The 25,850-nt window shown below is 40.4% G+C and overlaps 1 protein-coding gene across 3 annotated transcripts in view; it reads right to left on the bottom strand.

Annotated features, from left to right (window-relative positions):
• The window catches only part of Ttc17 (tetratricopeptide repeat domain 17), a 119,678-nt gene extending 97,581 nt beyond the window's left edge, over nt 1-22,097 (bottom strand). Inside the window, exon 1 of one of the 3 annotated variants that reach the window (XM_058583407.1) lies at nt 21,905-22,097. In XM_058583407.1, coding sequence (XP_058439390.1) covers nt 21,905-22,063 — 159 coding nt within the window. In that variant the 5' untranslated portion in view covers nt 22,064-22,097. The remainder of the gene's footprint in view (nt 1-21,904) is intronic. The other 2 variants (XM_046456284.2, XM_046456292.2) reach the window with 2 other exon arrangements.
• Between the last annotated feature and the right edge of the window lie 3,753 nt (nt 22,098-25,850).

The raw sequence follows: 25,850 nt of genomic DNA, 5'->3' as shown, positions 1-25,850 counted from the left end.
CCAGGTAAACACTCTACTATAGAGCTACTTCTCCAGTTCTATAGGTATTTGAAAACAAGGTTTTGGGGCGTGGGTGGGTGGATGGGGGGAGTAAGTAGGGGAGAAGAAAGGAATATGGAAGTATGTCATTTCCATTTCAAAATTCCTAACCATTCCGTTTATCTGATGTTTAAAGAATGACAAAAAGAATGAAAGAATAATACAAATGACGATTTAGAGAAATATTTAAAGAATAATTCCAGTTTTAGGTTAAAAAATTACTAGGCTACCAGGTGTGGTGGCACATGCCTGTAATCCCAGAGACTTTGGGGCCTGAGGCACGAAGATAGCAAGTTTGAGGCCAGCCTCAGCAAATTAGCAAGGCCCTAAGCAATTTAGCCAGACCCTGTCTCAAGATAAAATAAAAGGGCTGGGGATGTGGCTCAGCCTGGGTTCAATCGCTAATACCAAAAAAAAAAAAAAAAAAAAAAGTTACTATGTAATCAGCATTTTATCATGTTCATACATCATGGGTCTAGACAATTTTCATTCTTTTTTTTGGTACAGGGATTGAACCCAGGGCACTCAAATACTGAGCCACATCCCCAGATATTTCTTTACATTTTATTTAGAGACAGAGTCTCACTAAGTTGCTTAGGGCCTCACTAAATTGCTGAGGCTGGCTTTGAACTTTGATTCTCCTGCCTCAACCTCCTGGGCTGCTGAGATTACAGGTGTGCACCATAGTGCTAGGCAAGGGTCTAGCCAACTTTCAATTGTGAGGAAGTATTTTTCATTCCCTTAAAGTTTTTAGTTCATCATGCTATAGTGTTTATAGCAGCTAGAGGAGACATAAAGATAAAATTATTAGAAGGGAAGGGACAGCTGTGTTTCTCTTTTTGAAGTGACAACAAATGGTATGGACCTTTGCCAGATAAAGGCTTAGCAAAGGAAGATTTATAATCTGACATATATTTTTATTGGGGTAACTTCAAGTTCTTAAATTTTAAGATGTTATGATAATTATCTTTGGCAAATGTCAACTTGAATTTCTCTCCTTTTGAACCTCTCTTCTCTGAAGATTATAAAAAAGGGCATGTTTGACAGTTTTGTAAATAACATCTATTCACAATAAATGTTTATTAAATCTCTATACGCAAGGTCCACAGGGAGTCAATATTTGGAGTCTGTGTATTCCTATTACATACAATGTGTAAAGGAATGGCAATGCCTTTAAATTTTTTTTGTTTTAATAGTGGCTATTGTAAGCCCAGGAGCAAAATGTGACAGGCACTAGAAAAAGGCAAATTACAAAGGGTCTTAAGGCTAACACAAAATCTCAAAGCATTTTATGGGTTATTCATAAAGGACAAACAACCTTACAAATTTCCTATTACTGCATAGCACAATAAATGTTGCTTATAATGACCTGGATCATAAAAAAAGTAGAATTATTTTCATCTTCTCTACTTAAGAAGGTAATAAATAAGATTTATTCTCTAAGACTTAAAGGTAAACAAAATTTCACTGTTACTATAGAAATACTTTAGTAAGGAAAATGACAAAGTATACATGGCAATTCAATTTTCTTTTCCTTTGAATACATTATATAAATATATGCATTCAATTATTAACAAAGGTACTGATAAAAGTACACTTCCAATCTGGAGCCCTATCTTGGTGTTCAGTAAATGCATGTAAGAGATGGAAATATCACTACATAAAGGTGATTATTTCATTGCCTACCCAGTAAGATAAATGGCGAATGTTTTAAACTTAAAATAAACCAATCTAAGGCTATAAATATTTTTGATATTCTATTAAAACAAATTTGAGTCAATCACTTTTCAATGATCCTTTATGAAAGGAAATTGAACATTTCTACTGTAACTTTAATTCAAGCCCTCTTACACAACCTGTTTTTCATATACACTGAACATTCTTATGTTATTTTTTAAAAAATAGTATTCATTTGAGGATATGAAAGCAACATGGGAAATTCTTCTCCCAATAGCAGTTTGAAACTGACAAATGAAATATGTCTTACTCATTTAAAAATTCTTCCCATTGAGTTATAAACTAGGAACAGAATATTTTAAATCAAATGTTCGGATTTTTAGATTATTTAAATATAAAACAGTATTATGGCCAACAAATTAAAATCTTCAAAGCCACCAAGATTTTAGCTCTATATAAAATCTGAAATGATCCTGCTTATTGGATAGCTGCAGCTTCTGTCAACCAGTATACATAACCCCCTGCAAAAGCACCTGTCTTGCTTCCTTCCTCACACAGGATGCCCTGCTCAGTGGGTTTCTTTCCCTTGGTCAGGGATGCTAAAGCAAGGTCAAAGTTCTAAAGAGACTCTGAACTCAAAGAGGTTTTTTTTTTGAGATGCTGGAGACAGCCATCTTGAATTCACAGGGGCCTAAGAAAGAAGTAGAGACTGAAAAACATCCTTGTTATATGGTTAATGCCCTGGTTCAAACTGTTATCTGTAGTACTTAGTCTGTCCAAACACTTCAATGAAAACTTTACCATTAAAAAAGCATTGATGCTGGGCTGGAAGTGTAGCTCAGTGGGAGAAGCATGCAGAAGGCACTGGGTTCATTCCTAGTATGTGTGCACAAACACACAGGGTTGATGCTGTTTCTAAATCTCTGCTTAATTTTTTAAGGCCTAGGGCCCATGGTGGTTTTTCAAGAATCTCTGTGTTTTTGCACCTGCTGCTTCCTTTACCTGGAACACACTTCTATTCTTAGGCTTCTGCAAAAGGCCAAACGACTTGGCTCAAATGACATTTCTTTGTGAAGCCACCCTTCTCTTTGAATTCCCACAGTACTTTATATATACTTGTGTAACAGCATGTATTATACTGTTTAATTACTATGTCTATCTCTTAAAAAAAAAAAAAGTCTACCTAGTCCTCTTCCTTCTCTCAATATATAAAGTGCTTTGGGTAAATGTCAGGCACTTAGTACATTATGGACTGATGACGGTGTCTGATGCCACATTTGTTTGATATTCCATTCCTAAGGCATGGATTATCATTCACTGATGACTACTTGGAAAGGAAGTGAAGTGGCTAAACCATCAGGGGTCAGAAACAAAATATGTCATTGACTGTATGGCTTATGGCTAGTCGAAGCAAATCACCTTTCTTGCCTGGATTTCTGTTTCCTGATTTATAAGCTGAGGAGACCCAATCAAATGACTCCTAAAGTTCACTTAATTTTCAAGTCTTACATCTTATAAAAGATTTAACATTCTCATTAAAGTATCAAATCTTTACTAGCCTGACCTATACCCCTGAAGTAATTCAAATAATAAATTCTTCCTTGCTCTGGGCAGGGACGATTTCCAAAGCAGCAGTTAAAAGCCTCTTTTAAAATGTCAATTTGTCAAATTAAGCCAAGGCTCCAATTAGTAGTGGCTATTTCTGAGCAGTTAAGTTGTTCATTGTATCACAGGCAAAGTTAGCTCTATCCTGTGGCACTCAATTCTAACAACATTCAACTTAAAAAGTATTTTTTTTTTCTGAACATAAGCTATATATCACTATGAAGACAAACAATATAGATGATATCAAGAAAAAAATAAAAATTAATTGAAATCTTACCTTCAAATATATCTGCTATCAGATAAATATCATGTCAGGATAACTTCTACATAGACATATACATAGGGCTATGTAGATATTTTTACAAAAATGGGAACGTATTATATTATATTGTATCCTCTCCCCCACCCCTCTCCATACTTTGTATCATACTTCTCTCCCCAAAAATGATGTGATCATTTTTAGTGTTAATATTAAAGTTTTTGCCAGGTTCCTGCTAGCAAAAATTATAGTGTTTCAGTTATTCTCTTTTTAAAAACAATACTATGATAAATATTCTTTCACATAAATTACTTGGATATCTGTCTGATTACTTCATTCTTTGAAAGAGAACTGCTGGTAAAAGTAACTGCACTTTAAATTTACATATTTTTCTCCAGGCTGTTTGAATCAACTTAAATTCCCATTGATAGTCACCGTGTTTCTTTGCATCTTTAGGAACCCAGGAATAAGGGGGAATATATTTCCATCTATTTGTTGGTCTCATGTGCTGTTTTTTATGAGAACAACCTTTCTCACTGCCTCTTTTGAACTCCATATGAGGGTTTATACACTGTATTTTAGAAATGTGGTTTCCAGTTGAGGAACTCTAGGTGATTACTCTTCTTGTTTGTGTTCTCTGACTTTTCTTTTTTTTTTTCCTTTTTTTTTAAAAAGAGAGAGAGAGAGAGAGAATTTATATATATATATATATATATATATATATATATATATATATATATTAGTTTTCAGTGGACACAACATCTTTGTTTGTATGTGGTGCTGAGGATCGAACCCGGGCCGCATGCATGCCAGGCGAGCGCGCTACCGCTTGAGCCACATCCCCAGCCCGTTCTCTGACTTTTCAATAGTGAACATGTATTACTTAAAAAAAATATATATAATTTATAATTTCTTTTTTTTAAAGTGCCATCTACATATCATATTGTTCACATGAAACTTTTTTAAGTTTTTAATTTCATCTTATGTTAAAAGAACTGTAATGACAAGTATAAGTTGAAGTCAAGGGACAAGACTATGCATGTACTACAAGAGTTATATATTCTGTATTCATACAGAAAAAGTGTATTCTATCATGTATTCATAAAGAAAAGGTGCCTCTCACAAGCCTGGGCCCAGGAAGAATACCCCCCAAATGCAAAATTAGAGCCAAGAGCCAAGGAACATGGGCAGCCTCTAGCCACTAGAAAAGGCAAGGGAATGGACTCTCCTGGAGCCTCCAGAGGGTGTGCAGCAAGGCTGTTCTCTTGACTGTAGCCAGTGAGACATGAGTTGGACTTCAAACCTACATAGCTGTAAGATAATAAATTTGGGTTGTTTTAAGCCACTAAGTTTGTGGTAATTTCTTACAGCAGCAATACACTAATACAAGCACCCATAAGTACTAGACACAATGAGAGACATCATGGTGATAAAAAAAAAAAAAAAATTCTCAAGGTGTGGACTTGAGAATTCTTAGTCAGATGGGTTAGTCAAATATTTGAAAAGGAGTACTAAAACCAGTACCAGAAGTTGGACCTGTTACTCAGGTGGTAGCAAACTCAATGGCCTGGGAATTACTCTGCTCTTTCATGCTGGAAATCACTACTGTAAAAAAACAGACAACTGAATACAGCTCAACTTGATTACTCATCAAAACATTCATAGTATCAACTATCGGAGGAAAAGAGACAGTACAACTAATATCTTTTACTGCAATACTAAGAAGTGTAAAGTCAACATTAAGGTTTAATTTTTCTATGAAGTAAAGAAAACCAAATGAAGGTCCTTTTGTTCATACTGCTACTGACGGCCACAGCACTGTCTAGCTAAGGACACAGAGGGAATAATTGGCTTTTAACTAAATTCAGATTATGAACAAAGGTTTTACATATCCCAAATACTACTGATACAGTCCTTTATGAGGACAATTTTGAAATATCTAAGAAAATTTAACATAATGCATTCTTTGAGTAATGTAATTCCATTTCTAAGCATTCATCTTACTTACATATTCATAGATGCATATAAAGTACATACATGAACATGTTCACTTACTGCATCATTGTTTATAACATTCAAAATCTGGAATGTAATCGTCCAAATGTCTGTCACTATGTGGGTTGTCAAAAACATTACAGAATCTCCATATGACAGCATACAACCAGACTTAAAGAGGCAAATTTTTATTTCTATTAAGGACAGATATATAGTGTTATTATGAAGCAACTAAAGGCTATTTGTCAAACTATTCCCAGTTCCCAATGTGTGTTTAAAAAAGGGAGTTTATAAAAGTATTTACAAATATATAGAGATTTTTAGGAAAAACAAAAAAGAAACATTCACTATAACTGTGTTTAGGAACTGCTTTACAACTCTTGTTAAGAGATAACATGTTCTTAGAGAAGATTTAGGTTGACCAGGCCTCATATTTGTAACTGGGAGAAAAAAGAGTTAGCTTATCATCTTTAAAGCAAACACAGAACTACTAAAATGATGGTGGCCCTTCAGTATGCTGGTGTATGTAAGAGTTAGTACAGGTGTAAATAATTGCTTGAACAGGCATATATTTTCTCTCACTTATTCAATATTTCCTGAGTATATACCATGTTTCAGGCCTGTTTTAAAGCATCAGGGTTATTCCCCAAAGAAAATAAAAGTTGCTGCCATTATAGAGAAGAGGAAGGAACAAGAACAAAGGTCCAAAGGATAAAATGAGCTTGCTGTTTTAAGAATTTCCTGAAGGGTGGGATGGCTGAAACACAGCACACAAAACAAGAAGGAACGTGGTATCTGAGGCTGGAGAGGTGGTCAGGGGTCAGGGATAGCTGCCAGTTCTTTTAGGGCCTGTAGACCGTAGTGAAAACTCTAGATTTTAATTTTCAAGTGTGATGGGAAACCACTAAAGGTGTTCTGATGTCCTTTGCTTCCCTCTTCTTCAAAGGGAATGTCATGACCAGGGTATAGCTGTTTTTTTTTTTTTTTTTTTTTTAAATCACTTTGGCTGCTTTAGGGAAAACAGATGGGAAAAAGTAGAAGCAAGGAGGCCAGTTATGAAGCTACAGTGTAGGATCAAGAGAGAGATGGAGCTAATCCAGATTAGGGTTTAGAAGAGAAGTAGACAGACATGGCTGGATTCAGGATGCATTTAGGAAGTAAAGTCCACATATTTGTGTTGGTGTGGGTATAAAAGGAGGGAGAAAGAATAGTCAAGGAAGACATCAATATGTTGGGCCTGAGCAATTTGGTGAATGGGAGAAGAACAGGTTTGGTGGGATGGAAATGAAGAGTTTAGGACAATTGTACCTGTGGTGTCTATGAGACAGCAACATGGAGATGCCCAGCAGGCAGTTTGTGAGTCTGGAGTTAAGGGAAAGGTCCAGATTACAGATAAGACTTGGGAGTCCTCAGAATACAGTTTTTTTTTTTTTTTTTTTAACCCCTCATGCAAGAGATCATCTGAAGAGCACATGTACAGAGGGAGAAAAGAGGCACACCAATGTTTAAGACTCATCACGAAAAGGAATTCAGCAGAAGAGCATGAGAAGTCAGGGCAGAGATTTGGAAGAAAATTCAGGAGTGTATGTCCTGGCAACCATGTAAGAAAATCATTTGGTTGGTAAAGTCCAAGAAAACGCTGGGCTGCTGAGAGGTTAAGTAAAATTACCGAGTACAGAGTTGGGCAACGTGGAAAGCGCTGGGTATCCTGACCAAAGCTGCATGGATGGAGGACTGACTGGAGTGGGTTTAAAAGAGAACAGGAACACAACTCTTTCAAGGTGTCTGGCTGCATCAGAGCCACATGTGAGAGGAATTTCCCTTGTTGCTGTTTTTGCCAAGACAGGCTATAGTTGAGATGTGGGGACTGCTTATGCCCTGCTCCCAACATAAGAGTACAAAGCTATGCCCTGCTCCCAACATAAGAGTACAAAGCTATGCTAATTTTTGACTTGACTGGCTGCAATCCCTTTTATTTCTCACTGCCAGAGTGCCCTCTGTTCACTTCCACCAGTGCTGCTTCCAAAAGGCAACAACTGCAGAACCCCACAGCTGACTCTAATCCCTCCTCTACAGTGCAGCTGCCATTTCTCATCTGCATCCCCTCTGCCCTTTATTCTGCTTTTCTTGTTCATCATTTTTTCTCCTCTTGTTGCTTCTACACACATTTTAAAAGTCTGAGTAATAAACTGACCTTTTAGATATAACAATGGCAAACAGGATGATTTCCTTTGTATAACACTACCAACCACAACCACAGAAAGGCAAGAATGGTCTCTGAAACTGTCGCTCCTTTTACCTGTTGTACACCTTTTGGAGGATTTGAGGGCTGATTCACTGATGGGTTACTCAGCACTTTAAAGATCTGCAAGTCTGAGTTTTCCTTTAGGCTAAGTCTCCAAATAATTATTACACTAGTGAATACTGCAAGTATTTATTCAGAAAATTGAAAATGCCTAAAAAGGCAAAAACTGCTTACTAAACTTGCTTTATCATCAACTAACAGACATGTATCACAGACCCTGTGTTTTTGGCAGTGTGAAAGATTAGTGAAGTTGTGGAGATAGATACAGCCACTCCCTTCAGGGAGCATAAAGTGGACATTTAGATAAGTAAACAGACATCAGCTTGGTGCTGTAAATGTTTTCTTTTTTTTTTTTTTTTTTTTTTTAATTTTTGGTTTATTTTTATTTTTATTTTTTTTAATTTTTTATTGTGGGTTGTTCAAAACATTACAAATTTCTTGACATATCATATTCCACACTTTGATTCTAGTGGGTTATGAACTCCCACCTTCACCCCATACACAGATTGCAGATTCACATCAGTTACACATCCATTGATTTACAAATTGCCATACTAGTGTCTGTTGTGCTCCGCTGCCTTTCCCATCATCCACCCTCCCCCCTCCCCACCTCTCCCCTCCCCTCCCCTCCTCTCTCTCTACCCCCTCCACTGTATAACCCTGAGGGTCTCCTTCCATTACCGTGCAATTTACCTTCTCTCTCCCTTTCCCTCCCACCTCTCATCCCTGTTAAATGTTAATCTTCTTCTCCTGTTCTTCGTCCCTACTCTGTTCTTAGTTACTTTCCTTATATCAAAGAAGACATTTGGCATTTGTTTTTTAGGGATTGGCTAGCTTCACTTAGCATAATCTGCTCTAATGCCATCCATTTCCCTGTAAATTCTATGATTTTGTCATTTTTTAATGCAGAGTAATACTCCATTGTGTATAAATGCCACATTTTTTTTATCCATTCGTCTATTGAAGGGCATCTAGGTTGGTTCCACAGTCTTGCTATTGTGAACTGTGCTGCTATGAACATCGATGTAGCAGTGTCCCTGTAGCATGCTCTTTTTAGGTCTTTAGGAAATAGACCAAGAAGGGGAATAGCTGGGTCAAATGGTGGCTCCATTCCCAGCTTTCCAAGAAATCTCCATACTGCTTTCCAAATTGGCTGCACCAATCTGCAGTCCCACCAGCAATGTACAAGTGTACCCTTTTCCCCACATCCTCGCCAGCACTTGTTGTTGTTTGACTTCCTAATGGCTGCCAATCTTACTGGAGTGAGATGGTATCTTAGGGTGGTTTTGATTTGCATTTCTCTGACAGCTAGAGATGTTGAGCATTTTTTCATGTACTTGTTGATTGACTGTATGTCCTCCTCTGTGAAGTGTCTGTTCAGGTCCTTGGCCCATTTGTTGATTGGGTTGTTTGTTCTCTTATTGTCTAATTTTTTGAGTTCTTTGTATACTCTGGATATTAGGGCTCTATCTGAAGTGTGAGGAGTAAAGATTTGTTCCCAGGATGTAGGGTCCCTATTTACCTCTCTTATTGTTTCTTTTGCTGAGAAAAAACTTCTTAGTTTGAGTATGTCCCATTTGTTGATTCTAGTTATTAACTTTTGTGCTATGGGTGTCCTATTGAGGAATTTGGAGCCCGACCCCACCGACTGTAGATCGTAGCCAACTTTTTCTTCTATCAGACGGCGCGTCTCTGATTTGATATCAAGTTCCTTGATCCATTTTGAATTCACTTTTGTGCATGGCGAGAGAAAGGGATTCAGTTTCATTTTGTTGCATATGGATTTCCAGTTTTCCCAGCACCATTTGTTGAAGATGCTATCCTTCCTCCATTGCATGCTTTTAGCCCCTTTATCAAATATAAGATAGTTGTAGTTTTGTGGATTGGTTTCTGTGTCCTCTATTCTGTACCATTGGTCCACACGCCTGTTTTGGTACCAGTACCATGCTGTTTTTGTTACTATTGCTCTGTAGTATAGTTTGAAGTCTGGTATCGCTATACCGCCTGATTCACACTTCTTGCTTAGCATTGTTTTTGCTATTCTGGGTCTTTTATTTTTCCATATGAATTTCATGATTGCTTTCTCTATTTCTACAAGAAATACCATTGGGATTTTGATTGGCATTGCATTAAACCTATAGAGAACTTTTGGTAATATCGCCATTTTGATGATGTTAGTTCTGCCTATCCATGAACAGGGTATATTTTTCCATCTTCTAAGATCTTCTTCTATTTCTCTCTTTAGGGTTCTGTAGTTTTCATTGTATAAGTCTTTCACCTCTTTTGTTAGGTTGATTCCCAAGTATTTTATTTTTTTTGAAGATATTTTGAATGGAGTGGTTGTCCTCATTTCCATTTCAGAGGATTTGTCGCTGATATACAGGAATGCCTTTGATTTATGCGTGTTGATTTTAAATCCTGCCACTTTGCTGAATTCATTTATTAGCTCTAATAGTTTCTTTGTAGAGCCTTTTGGGTCTGCTAGATATAGAATCATATCATCTGCAAATAGTGATAATTTAATTTCTTCTTTTCCTATTTTTATGCCTTTAATTTCTTTCGTCTGTCTAATTGCTCTGGCCAGTGTTTCGAGAACTATGTTGAAGAGAAGTGGAGAGAGAGGGCATCCCTGTCTTGTTCCAGATTTTAGAGGGAATGCCTTCAGTTTTTCTCCATTCAGAATAATGCTAGCCTGAGGCTTAGCATAGATTGCTTTTACAATATTGAGGTATGTTCCTGTTATCCCTAGTTTTTCTAGAGTTTTGAACATAAAGGGATGCTGTACTTTGTCAAATGCTTTTTCCGCATCTATCGAGATGATCATATGGTTCTTATTTTTAAGTCTATTGATGTGGTGAATAACATTTATTGATTTCCGTATATTGAACCAGCCTTGCATCCCAGGGATGAATCCTACTTGATCATGGTGTACAATTTTTTTTATATGTTTTTGTATCCGATTCGCCAGAATTTTATTGAGGATTTTTGCATCTAGGTTCATTAGAGATATTGGTCTGTAGTTTTCTTTCTTTGAAGTGTCTTTGTCTGGTTTAGGTATCAGGGTGATGTTGGCCTCATAGAATGAATTTGGAAGTTCTCCCTCCTTTTCTATTTCCTGAAGTAGCTTGAAAAGTATTGGTATTAGTTCTTCTTTAAAGGTTTTGTAAAATTCTGCTGTATACCCATCGGGACCTGGGCTTTTCTTAGTTGGTAGTCTTTTGATGGTTTCTTCTATCTCCTCAATTGATATTGGTCTGTTTAGGTTTTCTATATCCTCCTGACTCAATCTGGGCAGATCATATGACTTAAGAAATTTATCTATGCCTTCACTATCTTCTAATTTATTGGAGTATAAGGATTCAAAATAGTTTTTGATTATCTTCTGTATTTCTGAAGTGTCTGTTGTGATATTGCCTTTTTCATCCCGTATGCTAGTAATTTGAGTTCTCTCTCTTCTTCTCTTCACTAGCATCGCTAAGGGTCTGTCGATTTTGTTTATTTTTTCAAAGAACCAACTTTTAGTTTTGTCAATTTTTTCAATTGTTTCTTTTGTTTCGATTTCATTAATTTCAGCTCTGATTTTAATTATTTCTTGCCTTCTACTTCTTTTGCTGTTGTTTTGCTCTTCTTTTTCAAGGATTTTGAGATGAAGTATGAGATCATTTATTTGTTGGTTTTTTCTTTTTTTAAGGAATGAACTCCAAGCAATGAATTTTCCTCTTAGAACTGCTTTCAATGTGTCCCATAGATTCCGATATGTTGTGTCTGTGTTTTCATTTATCTCTAAGAATTTTTTAATTTCCTCCTTGATGTCTTCTATAACCCATTGATCATTCAGTAACCTATTGTTCATTCTCCAATTGATGTATGCTTTTTCCTTCCTTCTTTTATCGTTGATTTTCAGTTTCATTCCATTATGATCAGATAAGATGCATGGTAATATCTCTACTCCTTTATATTGTCTAAGAGTTGCCCTGTGACATAATATATGATCTATTTTTGAGAAGGATCCATGTGCTGCTGAGAAAAAAGTGTAACTGCTTGATGTTGGGTGGTATACTCTATATATGTCAATTAGGTCTAGGTTATTAATAGTGTTATTGAGTTCTATAGTTTCCTTATTCAACTTTTGTTTGGAAGATCTGTCCAGTGGCGAGAGAGGTGTGTTGAAGTCTCCCATGATTATGGTGTGGTGGTCTATTAGACTCTTGAACTTGAGAAGAGTTTGTTTGACGAACATAGCTGCACCATTGTTTGGGGCATAAATATTTATGATTGTTATGTCTTGTTGGTGTATGGTTCCCTTAAGCAGTATGTAGTGTCCCTCTTTATCTCTTTTGATTAACTTTGGCTTGAAATCTATTTTATTTGATATGAGTATGGACACGCCTGCTTGTTTCCGAAGTCCATATGAGTGATATGATTTTTCCCAACCTTTCACCTTCAGCCTATGTATGTCTTTTCCTATCAAATGCGTCTCCTGTAGGCAGCATATTGTTGGGTCTTGTTTTGTGATCCATTCTACTAGCCTGTGTCTCTTAATTGGTGAGTTTAAGCCATTAACATTTAGGGTTATTATTGAGATATGGGTTGTTCTTCCAGCCATATTTGTTTATTTCTGTTACTAAACATTGTTTGTTTTCCTCTTAGATTGTTCCCCCCCCCCTTTACTGTCCTACCTCCCACTGTTGGTTTTCATTGTTATTTTCCATTTCCTCTTCCTGTAATACTTTGGCTAGGATGTTTTGAAGAGATGGTTTTCTAGCTGCGAATTCTTTAAACTTTTGTTTATCGTGGAAGGTTTTAATTTCATTCTCCATCCTGAAGCTTAATTTCGCTGGATACACAATTCTTGGTTGGAACCCATTATCTTTCAGTGTTTGAAATATGTTATTCCAGGATCTTCTAGCTTTCAGAGTCTGTGTTGAAAGATCAGCTGTTATCCTGATTGGCTTGCCCCTAAATGTAATCTGCTTCCTTTCTCTTGTAGCTTTTAAAATTCTCTCCTTATTCTGTATGTTGGGCATCTTCATTATAATGTGTCTAGGTGTGGATCTCTTATGATTTTGCACATTCGGCGTCCTGTAGGCTTCTAGGATTTGGGATTCTGTCTCATTCTTCAAGTCTGGGAAGTTTTCTTGTATTATTTCATGGAATAGACTGCTCATTCCTTTGGTTTGGAGCTCTGTACCTTCCTGTATCCCAATGACTCTTAAGTTTGGTCTCTTAATGTTATCCCATATTTCTTGGATGTTCTGCTCATGGTTTCTTAACAGTCTTGCTGAGCTGTCTATGTTCTTTTCCAGTTGAAATACTTTGTCTTCATTGTCTGATGTTCTATCTTCTAAGTGTTCTACTCTGTTGGTAGTATTCTCCATTGAGTTTTTAAGTTGGTTTATTGCTTCCTGCATTTCTAGGATTTCTGATTGCTTGTTTTTTATAACCTCTATCTCCCTGTATAGTTGATCCTTTGCTTCCTGGATTTGTTTGCGTAATTCGTTGTCGAAGTGATCTTTCATTGTCTGATTTTGCTGTTTAATGTCTTCCTTGATACTCCAGATCATCTGAAGCATGTATATCCTGAATTCTTTATCTGACATTCCATCTGCTGCAGCTGTTACCTCTTCTAAAGTTGCGTTGACCTGCATTGCTTGTGGTCCTTTCTTTCCTTGTCTTTTCATACTGCTTGCGTATCTTTCCTGCAGGTGCGGGCGGCGGCTCTGCTCTCTCCTTATTCCAATTGGGGTGTCGTGGCTACCACGCCGGCAGGTCACTGGGCCTGTTCTGGGAGCTGGTGGCGGCTCTGTTCTGCCCCTACTCCAATTGGGGTGACGTGTCTGTCGTACCAGCAGGCCACTGGGCCTGTCCTGCTGGTCGGTCGCAGATCTGCCCACCTTTCGGGCACGAGTGGAGGCTCTGCTTTGCCCCTACTCCAATTGGGGTGTCGTGACTACCCCGCCTGCAGGATGCTGGGTCTGTTCCTGGCAAGGGAGGCGACTCTGCTCTGTCACTACTCCAATTAGGGTGGTGTTTGTACCCCGCCGGCAGGGTCCTGGGCCTGATCCGCCGGGCTGTTGTAGGTCTGCCTACCTTGAAGGCGCGGGCGGCGGATCTGCCCTGCCCCTCCTACCACGCCTGCGGACCCCTGGGCCTGATCTGCAGGTTGATCACTGGTCTGCTCACCCTGCGGGCACGGGTGGCGGTTCCGCTCCACCCCCACTCCAATTGGGGTCACGTGACCACCACACCGGCAGGGCCTGATCCGGGCGTGGGATAAGGATCTGCTCTGCCCCTACTCGAGTTGGGGTGACGTGTGTACCACACTGGCAGGCCACTGGGCCTGACCCGCCAGGCTGTCACAGGTCTGTTTACCTTGCAAGCGCGAAGGGCGGCTCTGCCCTGCCCCTCCTACCACGCCCATGTACTACTGGGTCGTGGGTCTGCCCACCTGTCGGGTGTGGGTGGCGGCTCCGCTCCGCCCCCTCTCCAATTGGGGTCACGCGGTCACCACGCTGGCGAGCCGCTGGGCCTGCTCCGGGGGCTGGCGGCGGCCCGGCTCCTTCCCTCCGGCTCGAGGACAAATTGAGGAGACTCGGGTGACTGAGCCTCACCCCCCTTACCAGAAGACCAACTGCTTATGTCACCGCTGGTATTGATGAAGATCTCTCCTCCACCGCTTTCTGCTGACATCAGATCTCTGCCATGTTGGTATCCTATGCGAATGGCAGCATTTCGTTCCCCTTGCCAGGCAACCCAAGCAATGGGTGAGTCCTGACCTGCCCTCAGCAGGACCCGGACCGAGACACAGTTTCCGCGGGCTCCTAGCCCCGGTCCAGGGAAGTTCCGGGAGCCGGAACTCGGCCGCTCCGTGCTCGGTGTAAGCTCCTATAAGTGTAGGCTCCAAGAAGCAGCCCCCGCGGGCTCAGTTCCGGGAGCCGGAATTCGGCCGCTTAGTGTTTGGTGTATGCTCTGATAGTAGCAGGGTCCAAGAAGCAGCCTCCGCGGGCTCCGCAGCCCTGAGCCAGGGCGGTTCCGGGACGGTTCCGGGAGCCGGAACTCGGCCGCTCTGTGCTCGGTGTACGCTCCTATAAGTGTAAGCTCCAAGAAGCAGTCCCCGCGGGCTCAGTTCCGGGAGCTGGAATTCGGCTTCTTGGTGTTTCGTGTTTGCTCTGATATTAGCAGGGTCCAAGAAGCAGCCTCCGCAGGCTCCGCAGCCCGGAGCCAGGGCGGTTCCGGGACGGTTCCAGGAGCCGGGACTTGGCCGCCCCGCGCTCCGTGTTCACTCCGATAAGATCAGATTTTAAGAAGCCCCCAGGCGCTGAACCCTAGCAATCTGTCTGCAAGCCGCAGGCGAATTGCAGCCTGAAATTACCTGTTCTATGGCTGAATGAGCTGCGGTCAGTCAAAAACAGGTGTGGTGACGTCAGTTTACCAACATGGTGGCTGCTGGCCTCCTCTGTGGTCTGACCGGTGTGGAGAACCGAGATGGACCGCTTCCTTCCCCGTCTCGAACCCAGAATTCAGCCCTGAGTGCGGTGCTTGCGCGTCTGGCAGAAACTGCAGCGCTGTAACCCTGCGTCTCTATCCCAGCGCGCCTTGCAGACTCTAGCCGCGGGGCGATTTGCTGAATAAGCAGTTTTACCCTCCGTGCGACAAACCTCTCGCGTTTGAGTCCCCGTAGCCGATCCTCATGCGATGGAAATCCTTCCTCCAGGTTCCGGCGCACCCCACTATTGCTGGAAATTCCTAACAAGATATCCTTTAGCCGTCCTGACTTGTCATACTCCCACACAGTGAAGCAGCACACGGGGGTAATGCACTCCCCTCGCCGCCATCTTCCCTCCTTCTGTAAATGTTTTCATAATGTAGTTCAGGATGCTATGAAAGCACAAAAGAACAGCTTATTCAAATTTGGGCATCATAGAGGTTTTACTGGGAAAGTTACATTTAATTATGAAGAGTGAGTGTTAGCCAGATTGAGATGTTGGAGAAAGAACACATGCAAAGTCCCAGAAGCAAAGGAGAACACAGCATATTTGGGGATGCTTACAAAAACTAAGTATTGCTAAGAGTGTGTATGTGTGTGTGTTTTATTCTGGTGTAAGGATGAGGCACTTAAGGATGGCCAGATACAAGGCTAGAGAGAAGGGTGGGCCCAGGTCATAAAACATGGTAAAGAATTTGGACTGCATTCTGGGCTGTGCACCACACTGCTAAAGGTAGTTCTGGCTGGGGAATGAGAGTGGACAGAGTTGGGAGAAGTTCACTTTATTATTTTATTATTGTGTGAAATACTCGCACGATGATAAATATTTATTTTTCCAATGCCTTGCTTTAGTTTTGTAATCCAAAGTTATAAATTAAAGCAAAGGCATTTTAAAAGGATTACTCTAATTGCACTATGAATGGCCTCGAAGCAGCACATGACTAGAGGAGGGACAACAGTTAGGAAGCTGTGACAATTATCAGGGGCTTGAAAAGTGATGGTAGTGGCTCTGGGAAGAAAAAAGATACAATTATAAGGTAGATGGAAAGACCCTGGTAAGGGGTAGTGGGCAGGAAAAAATTAAAGATGACCACTAGAGCCAGGCATGATGGCACACACCTGTAATTTCAGTTACTCAAGAGGATGAGGAAGGAGGATCCTAAGTTTGAGGAAAGCTTGGGCAACTTAGCAAGACTCTCTCAAAATACAACATAAAAAGGGCTGAGTATGTAGTTCTGTGGTAGAACTCTTGCATAGCATGTGCAAGGCCCTGCATTCAATCCCTAGTATAGCAAAAAGGGGGAAAAAAAAAGAAAGAAAAAAAGATGACTAGATTTCTGACATGGGCAAATGGGTAATTGGCACATGGTGGTGTCTTTGAGGAAAAAGAAGAAATAACAGGTTTGGGAACAAAATGCATTTTGATTTGGTCTTTTTAAGCATGAAGTACCTAGGGATGTTCACATGGAATTTTAAATTCGTATTAGAGGTATTAGAGGTCTCAAATTTGAAACTCTGGAGAAAAAAATTGGAGTGTAGAAAGAATATATTCTTAGCACATATAATGATAATTCAATTCCCAAGACAGGATAGTGTTGCCCAGGTATATATAGAGAGGGAAAGAGAAGGTTAGAACAGAAACTGGGGGAATAACAATGTCTAAAACTGAATTTCTTAAAATGACCCGTGGCCTCCTGAGGAATTTGATAAAAATGTAGGCTCCTTGACTCCACCCTGAGTCTAGTGAATCAGGCACTGAGTCCCCTGGGAATCTGCATTTTAAGCAAGCACCTTGGATTATTTTTATGCAAAGTGAAGTTTGAGAACCTCTGATCTAGAGGATAAGCGGAGGAAGAAGTCAGGGAGGATGGTTAAAAACAAGCGAGCTTCACTTGCCTCCAAAGAAAAATGAGAATCTCCTGTGGTGGAAAAGAGCACACGCATCAAAGCACAGTGGGCTGGCGAAAAGACAGCAGTCAACAAATATTTGCTCAGTAAATAACTGGGAAAATTATTTAAATTTGTAATTTACCTCTGTGTATTTCCAAGCTCCTCTTACTGCTCTACAGTATAAACAAAGTTAATACCTAGATAATCTGCAATAGTGTTCAATATCTGAAAGAAAAGGTGCTGAATAAGAATCACTTTGATGCCAAGGTCTAGTGTAAATTGCAAAGGTTTAATAGTGCCTAGAAAGTCAGTGTATAATCACGATGACCTCTCTAGTTTAAGTAAATCCCTGAAGTGTATAAACATAGAAACAGTGCTCTATGATAAACAGATGGTTTCCTTTTTAAAAGGTGCTGAAATAAAGCCACCAGCTTCACAGTACCATAGGGATGCTCTCTTTCAGATTAATCAAATCACTTAACATCAGACCCAAATATACCACTTCTCCACTTACAATGTATTAAGTCTGATAGAGATTTAGCCTCTTTGTCCAACTAAATCTGATAGCTCTTCTTTGAGTCATGGTTGCTGAAACAGTCACTTATCAAATAGAAATCTCTGCCAAGACTGTAAGGCTTCAGACATTTTAGCTTTGTCAGAAACCTCATTTGTTGTGAGTGCTTAAAAAGATCTGTACTCCCCGAGACATTTGCCTGACTGAAGGCAACATGATGATAAGTAATCAATCACCAAATGAAGTCACACTTATTTGGGACCCTTCCCCTCCTACTTATCCTCAATCTGAACTTATCACAAAATATTTGGCAGAGGTAAAGTAAATTGAAAGAGAAGGCATTTACTTCATTATTTCTTTTTTTTTTTTTTTTTTTTGCTTTTATTTCTTCCTATTCCTTGGTTGATGTTATGAGAAGAAAAAATATATACCTTAAACTTATTGAGTACAAAGTACACACTTGTGAGCTACTGTAGATCAATACATTTTTACTTATTGTTATCACTAAATGCCATTCAGTCTGGGCAACTTTCTCTCCTATGACTTGTACCGTGTATTCTTTAAGAATTTTTTCAAAATCTAAAACTATGGTTCTAACATTGGAAGAAAGAAAACCTGGGTCCAATAAAGAATTTTTTATAAGAGTGCTGATAATGATGACATTCTTTAAATTTTTTGACCACCATTTCTGAAGAAAAAAATAACCTAATGAACCCATGGCTAGGAGTACAACTTCCCGATTCAATAAACTTATAACTAACAAACTGGTGATATTTCAAGAGTTTATCTATCAGCAGATAATTCAGAACATGGAACATACATTTTTGCCACAGAAATGACATGATTTATAATGGTTAGGTTCTTAGGCTAATTTACAAAAGTTTATGCAAGTGAAATACTAGACACTTTTGATAAGAAAATAGAAAACAGATGTTGCCAAATTAATGATTAAGCAAAAAGACCATTAAATTTAAACAACAAAAATATTTATCTTGAAACTTATTCTTCACAAAAACAAACCAAAAGATTTACTGGCTGGAGGACACTAGACACTCCTCTGGACTATGTTATAATAGCACATCTGTCAATTCTGTGGACCCTAAGTTAAGGGTTAAATAAAGTGAGGTATTCTTACTAGTTTGCAGGTATAACAATGGGGGATCAGAGGCATGCCAAAGTCCAAAGCTAGGGAAAAACAGAGAACTGTAGAGAAGCTTCTTCTTAACTTTCCTCTGTCCTCAGTGGGAAAGGAACTCAGCAACTGGAGTTTTTCCTTCATATCCCAGCTCCAGGAGTCCCCAGACCACACTCCTAGGAAGAGGGTAGCAGCTCAGGAACATGAAATGGAAACACTAGGGAAGGTATGTTTCCTAGCTGAGGCAGGAATTATGGAGAAAAACAATTCCTTGAACTGCCATATCAAGTGCTGGACATGCTTTGACTGTGAAGAGGCTTCTTACAGAAATCTACTGAAGCCCTATTTCAATCCAATTTAGGATGTAAGGTTTCTAACATACAAGCATGTTCACAAGTCTGCAGTGACTAGTGGGTGTCTATCTTTAGTGTCTGCTAAGAATTGAGATATAAAGATTCAAATGATTATTCACTTTTCCTGACAAAGACTCTTGGCTGAACTATAATGATGAAAAATGTATATTCTGGGCAATTCAAAGATTATGATTTTTAATTCATAAATACTTCTCTACATCCACTATGGTAAACAATGACCTATTCAATTTGGACAAGTTTGTGGATCAGACAGAGTTTCCATAAGAGTTGCATTTGCCACTTTCTAAGATTTGCTATTTCTGTTTGTCCTTGGCCCCTTCCAGATATTAGGCCATTTTAAAAACTGAAACCATACTTCTGCTGTCAATCAGCTATTATAACCAAGAAAAAGCAGCAGGAATTTGATGTCACTTAGGACCCAGTATATGCAGTAAGCTTTTACTTAGTTATGTTTCTCAAAGTACAAAGAGATTTACAGAATACTCAAACCCCAAGTACTAAGGGTATCTTCCAATTCCTTAAGTAAATCCAAATGTGATAACTGAGCGCTATCTAAACTGAGTTAGGATTCTGTCTGCTTTTAAAGTATTGTCAGTAAGGGATGTATAAGTTACACTCAATTTTCAGAGTGGAACTCAGAAAAGCTGATCAAGTCTTATTTTACTATGTATGCTGCTGCTTCCTCATATTAAATCCACCTTCCCTCCCCTAGCCTCTTGTTACACTGTAGACAGTCACTTTATTTCTTCTGGTATAAAATCTCACAGCTGCCTGAACTTAACACTATAAATGTTATTTATAGCAAATTTTGGAAAATTCAAGGAAAAGGATCATTAAAAGGAAGAAAGAAACCTTGCTTTCTTAACTTTAAGCCTAACCATGTATTACAGGGCAATCTGGCAAGGATCCAAACAAAAACTTCAGATTTCCCCCTTTCCTTCAGGCAAGTTACCAATAAACCCTAATTTTCCCTAAACCCTACCTATCTTTCTTTCTATCTATCTAAAATATATTCAATGTGCAAAAAAAGGAAATTGTTAAAGAACAAAACCAACTTAGATTTCACTTTCCCACAGCAATGTTCAGCATATAAGTACTACATTTCTATCAGTTTCCACTTTTCCGATGGGCTGTAAGCTGAGTGGCAGGACACCAAAATGGGAAGGAGAGTCAATGTCATACAGTATAAATAGCTGTGGCCAAAAACAATATTGCAAAAGAGCCAATAGGAGAAGGGCTCCCCAAACTGCAGCAGAAGTGACTTAATTCCATGTCTCTCTTCATGAAGGCCCAGGGAAACCACCATCAGGAAACAAAAGACAGGTGGAAGCAACCAGGCCTAATAGAAGATTTCCAATCTTAGGTCACAAGATGGACTTTTCTAGGGCTTCTGAGACCCACACATGTATTTTAAGCCTCAGTTGATATGGCCATGAAAGGGAAAACTTTCTGAATGTGAATGAGATATAGATGTAATGATGTAAGGGTCTAATAAAAATACAAAGGCTGAATTTAAATTATATTTGTTTCATGCTCATTGTAAAGTTTGTTATCACATTGCAAATCCAACTCTAAATATCACCTTCCACTAAAGCAAACCTTGCAGTGTGTTTCTATTACCATTTACTACGTTCAACTCAAAGGACCAGTAATTTTGCAGACACTGGTTAAAATCTTTCAGATCAGTGGGAGCAGGCACTTCACTTTCTAAAGATTTGTTGGACATTTCAAGACTGTTCTCAAGTGCTGGAAGTCATTAAGTTTACCAAGATTCTGTGATTGAACACACACACACACATACTCTTTCAGGCATCAGCAGCATAAACAAAATGCAGGCATCATAAAGTTATGTAAGGAGAAGCGGTCTCTCCTTTAAGGAATTAGTTCAGGCATACAAGAATCCTGTGAATCGCATATCCACCAAGCAGGGCTGGGTCACAGGAACTAGGTAAAGAAACAATGCAAAGTACACTGGGAAATGAGGGCAGTTATAGCTGAAAAGATGTAGGCAACGCCACCAGAGGCATCTTCAAGCATTCCTTTGCAAGGAGAGGGAGAGAGTGTATGTGTATGTGCTGTCTCTAAGGAGCCCCTACTGACCTCGGAAACCGCACTAGCAACACCACAGTCGGAAACAAATTCCACCACGAGGAGAGGTGACTAGGGCGAAGTAGCATTAAACAATCCACTGACTAGGGGTACCTTAGCTGTCAGCGCCCTGGGACTCGCGCACACCCCGGCCTCGCCACCTGCTTTCTACTTCCTGGCGGAGGGCTGGTGACGCGTGGGCCCTAGAGGCACCAGAGTCAGAGATAATGAATGTATGACTTCTAAAGCCCCAGCACAAGCAATGGTCCCAAGGGTCCGTCTCCCGGGGTTGGGCGACTCTCCCCACGCGGCGCGCAAGGGTGGAAAGCTGAGAACTTCCAGGTGGCTGAGCGAGGGTCGACAGACAAGTGGGGAGAGGGCGGCGCCAGGTCCGAGTGCCCAGAGCGCCGGGACCCTGCTGCCAGGACCCGGGAAGGGAGGCTGGGGGCGGGGCCGCGAGGAGCTAGAGAGCCAGGGGCCGGGCTGGGGAATCCCCCCGGGGCGAAGGCGGGCGCAGAGGGTCGCCCTGGCTGCTACCTGCTGCTGGATCTTCCCGTCCTCTGTGACGACCCAGTGGGTGGTGGCGAAGGCCCCTCGAGCCGCCACGCTCAGTAAGGCGGAAAGGCTGAGAAGCCAACCTGGGCCGGAGCAAGGCGGCAGCTCGCACCGGCCGCGGACCCCTACTGCCGCCGCCATCTTGCCCCCCCGGCCCGGCCGCTCACACCGGAAGCGGAAGCGGGCCGCCGCCGCCCGCCATCTTGGGGAGGTCGGTGCTGGAGGAGGAGGAGCCGAGAGGGCGCTAACAGCTGACGACTAGCTTCAACAGCCACCGTTTGGGCGGCCACGGAGCAGGGTTTCGGGCAAATGAGTAGCCGCGCCTCAGGGCTGGACGCTGCATTTGTTTATTGTTTTGTGTAGGGGATATGATCTCCAAGCGTGGGAACCAGAGGGAGGTAAAACGAGTAGACTGGGTGGAGCTTAAGCCGAAGTGAGAAGACTCAGTGTTTTGGGTTTTAACATAAATCATTGCTTTTTTTTCTTAATAGTGAAAGATGGTTGGGAAACGAAAAGTATGCCTTTGAACTCCCTAATGGCACAGGGCCGTTGCTTTGGTTCTTAGGGTCTCACCGTAGCGGGAGGTTTAGAGCCGGCCGTGTGGTCCAGTAGCACTCTAATGTGGGCCGTGTGCGGGATGTGAAACAGCAACCAACTCCGGTAACGCGTTTTCCTTCACCCGTTATGTACGTGTGGTTGAGATATTTTACTTACTTTTGTTCCTAAGACTTGGAAATCGGCACGCTCTTTGCACTCAGTAAATTCAGGATAACCTCACGTGTCTAGGGGCTACCGTGGTGGACGGCACTGATGGAGTCTGCAGGTCTCGGTTGGAAAGGGGATGCAGCAGCATCTGGGAGCCAATTAAAATTGCACTTTCTAAGCCCTACTCTTCCCCCAACCTGCTGAATGAGAGTATCTCTTACCTAAGCCCCGCTTAGGTGATTGGTATTGCATATTAAAGTTTGAGACCTCCTTTTCTGTTGTGAACCAACAAGCAGACAAGCAACTAGATTGGATTCGAGCTTCTAGCTAGGTAAGGGCATTTTAGATATTTCAGTGCTGCCTGCTAGATTTGTGTGTCATTTTGTATTTAGGTTTGTTATGCTTTTGGTTTTCTCTTTGGGAAAAGGTAGATGAGACTATTGCCTCAACATTTCCCTACATAGGTATATTGCAGGAAAACAAAAGTTGTGAAGTGGTTAAACATCATTTCATACTATGAAATATTTCATATTTCAAACAATGACCACAGCATTGTTTTGCTTTATTCCGAGAGCACCTTTTCTTAAAGGACTAAAGTGATAAATATTCATTTCACTGAAAATATCTACTTTCTGCCTGGCACTTAGAATCTGTGTTTGGAATCTGATCATTGCGCAGTGTGCAATACAGTGGAATATTGGCAAGTTAACAAAGTATAGGATAATGGAAATGTAAAAGGGCATATGTGCAGAGGAGAGAGCAACCCACAAGGGGGGGAAAGGCTTGGCACAAACATCATGATTCAAACAGAATAAAGTAAAGGTTAAGTTGGTGGCAAGTTGTAAGAGTTTCTTTTAATGTCATACTGGGTTAAAACAGACAATAAAGAGTATTCTAAAGTTTTAAAATAGAGAAGTGGCAAATGATGGAGTCACTTTGTTCCTAGATATAAAGTAAGAGAGTACTCTTACTAAATATTGACAGTCATCTATCTTTTCTTGCCTTTCCTCTTTTCATGGAAAAGAGGATCAAACCCAGGGCCTTGCACATTGCTATAAGCACTGAGATACAACCCCAGTCCCCAGTCCACCTCTTCAGCATTTGAGTGTTTAACTCATCCTAGGTGCTGCACATGCCATAGTTCCTATTCATCTTCACAACTTACCAGATTTAGGATAGTTAAGTAACTTGGCCATGACCATATTGCTCATAAGTAGTAGAGCCTAGATTTGGACTCAGATCTACCTGACCTTAGAGCTTGAGTGTAAACAAATATGTGAGAAGTTTGAGAGTGTCTGCAATATCATACATCTTGACTATTATTGATTTCTTGACACTTGCCAGCTAACCTTTAAAGATACAAGATTATAGGTTCCACTTTAATGTACTACCTACCTCTTTTTTTTCCTAGATGATAATCCTTGTCCTGGATTGGTTTTCTATTGCAATGTAACAAATTGCCACAAATTTTAGCAGTTTAACACATTATTTCAGATTTCTGTGGGGCACTGGTCTGGCCTGGTATTGTTGGGTTCTCTGCTTAGAATCTCACATGGCTAAAATCAAGCCAGAACTCTCATTTGAGGCTTGGGGGTCATCTTCAAGATCATTCTTCAAGTTCCTGGCAGAATTCAGTTCTTTGCCTTTGTAGGACTGACGTCTCTGTTTTCTTGCTGGCTGCTGACCATGACCATTAACATTAAGGCCACCCACTATTTCTAATCACGTGGCCCTTTCAACAAGGCAGTGACTTCTTTAAGGAAAGTAGTAGACTGTCTCCATTATTTGAATCTTTGACTATCTCTATCTTTAGGCCCAGATTTAAAGGGTTCATGTGACTAGATTATCCTCCTAGATAACCTCCCTTTTGAATAAACCCTAAGTCAACTGATTAGTAACTTTAACAACATCTGCAAAAATTCTTTTTGCCATATAACGTATAATCACGTGTTCTCCCCACGTTCAAGGTAGATTTTTAAAACTTTACTTTTATTAAGGTATAATTGACAAACAAAAATTGTATATATTTAGTGTATAGAAGATTTTAAGGGGCAAAGATTATAGGGATCATCTTAAATTCTGCTACCATAGGTCCTGACTGCCAAATACCATTCTTCTAGTCTTTTACTGAACTAAGCTACCTACTACTTACCTTCCTTCCAATGGGGATTGAATCCAGGAGTACTTTACCACTGAGCTACATTCCCAGCCCTTTTTATTTGCCAAATCTTGCTAAGTTGTTTAAGCTGATCTCAAGCTTGCAATTCTGCCTCAGCCTCCTGAGTCACTAGGCCTGCAGGCCCATGGGAGTGCTTTTGCTGACTGTTCCCTGCCTCAAGTCCTTTTTTCATGCCTCCTTTTCAAATTTTTCATTTAAGGTATAGCTCAAATCCCATCTAAAAAAATGTCTGTCAACTTCTGTTTGCCTCCTTTGATTTCTGACAATACCATGTTACTTTGTGATGTGACTTCATACATTTTTAACAGCTAAATTCTTGCAAAGCTTCTTAGATCTCTGCCAGTGAGACAGGACACTCACATTACTCAGGAAAAGGAAATTTATTACAGATATGCAGCAAGGATAAACAGAAGTCTGAGATCTATTGTGAGCTAGTTTCCCAAGGTTCAGGAAAGCTGCCCACGGTGGATGGAGTCTTGTCTGTGCCTGACCCAGGGTGCACCAAAACTGATGGACCCCAAAAGCACTCTGACCTGGGTTTTATACTCTGGGTATAAATGGTATTTCAGAGCCCAAGCATTGCAGTACTTTACTAGAAAGAATGAGGACACAACCCAGGTTGTTGTGGAGATCGATTCCTCAGCTTAGGATGTTGCATTCTTGGTATATTCTGCCTGAGAATTCCAAGCAAGAGAGGGAAGGGCTGGGTTGGCAAAAATCATCCAGGGGCTTGTCCTCCTGCAATTCTTTACTTACCTAATTCTTAGCAGTCAAGGGCAGGAAAATGTTTCCTATGCTAATGCTAATATATTTTTATTGTTCATAGAGCTTCCACATTTAGTTTGTTGACTTGGTTTTTCAGCTCCTCTCAAAAATAGCTTTTCTATTTTAAGTGAATAAAACAATTATAAATCCCAAACTAAGTAAAATTATTACTACTAATTTCTACATCCAGATGGGTCACTTCTTCCCTTTTTAAATTCTATTTTTCTAAGCTCTGGTGTTTCCTTGTCTGTAATTATACTTTCAGGTAAAACCTCTGGA

This window comes from Marmota monax, unplaced genomic scaffold (assembly GCF_021218885.2).
Source record: "Marmota monax isolate L192 unplaced genomic scaffold, Marmota_monax_Labrador192_F-V1.1 WCK01_AAM20220418_F8-fsc00047, whole genome shotgun sequence".
NCBI classification, from domain to species: Eukaryota; Metazoa; Chordata; class Mammalia; order Rodentia; family Sciuridae; genus Marmota; species Marmota monax.
The sequence above is the reverse complement of the archived record's forward strand: the minus strand, read 5'-3'. Positions and strand labels throughout refer to the sequence as shown.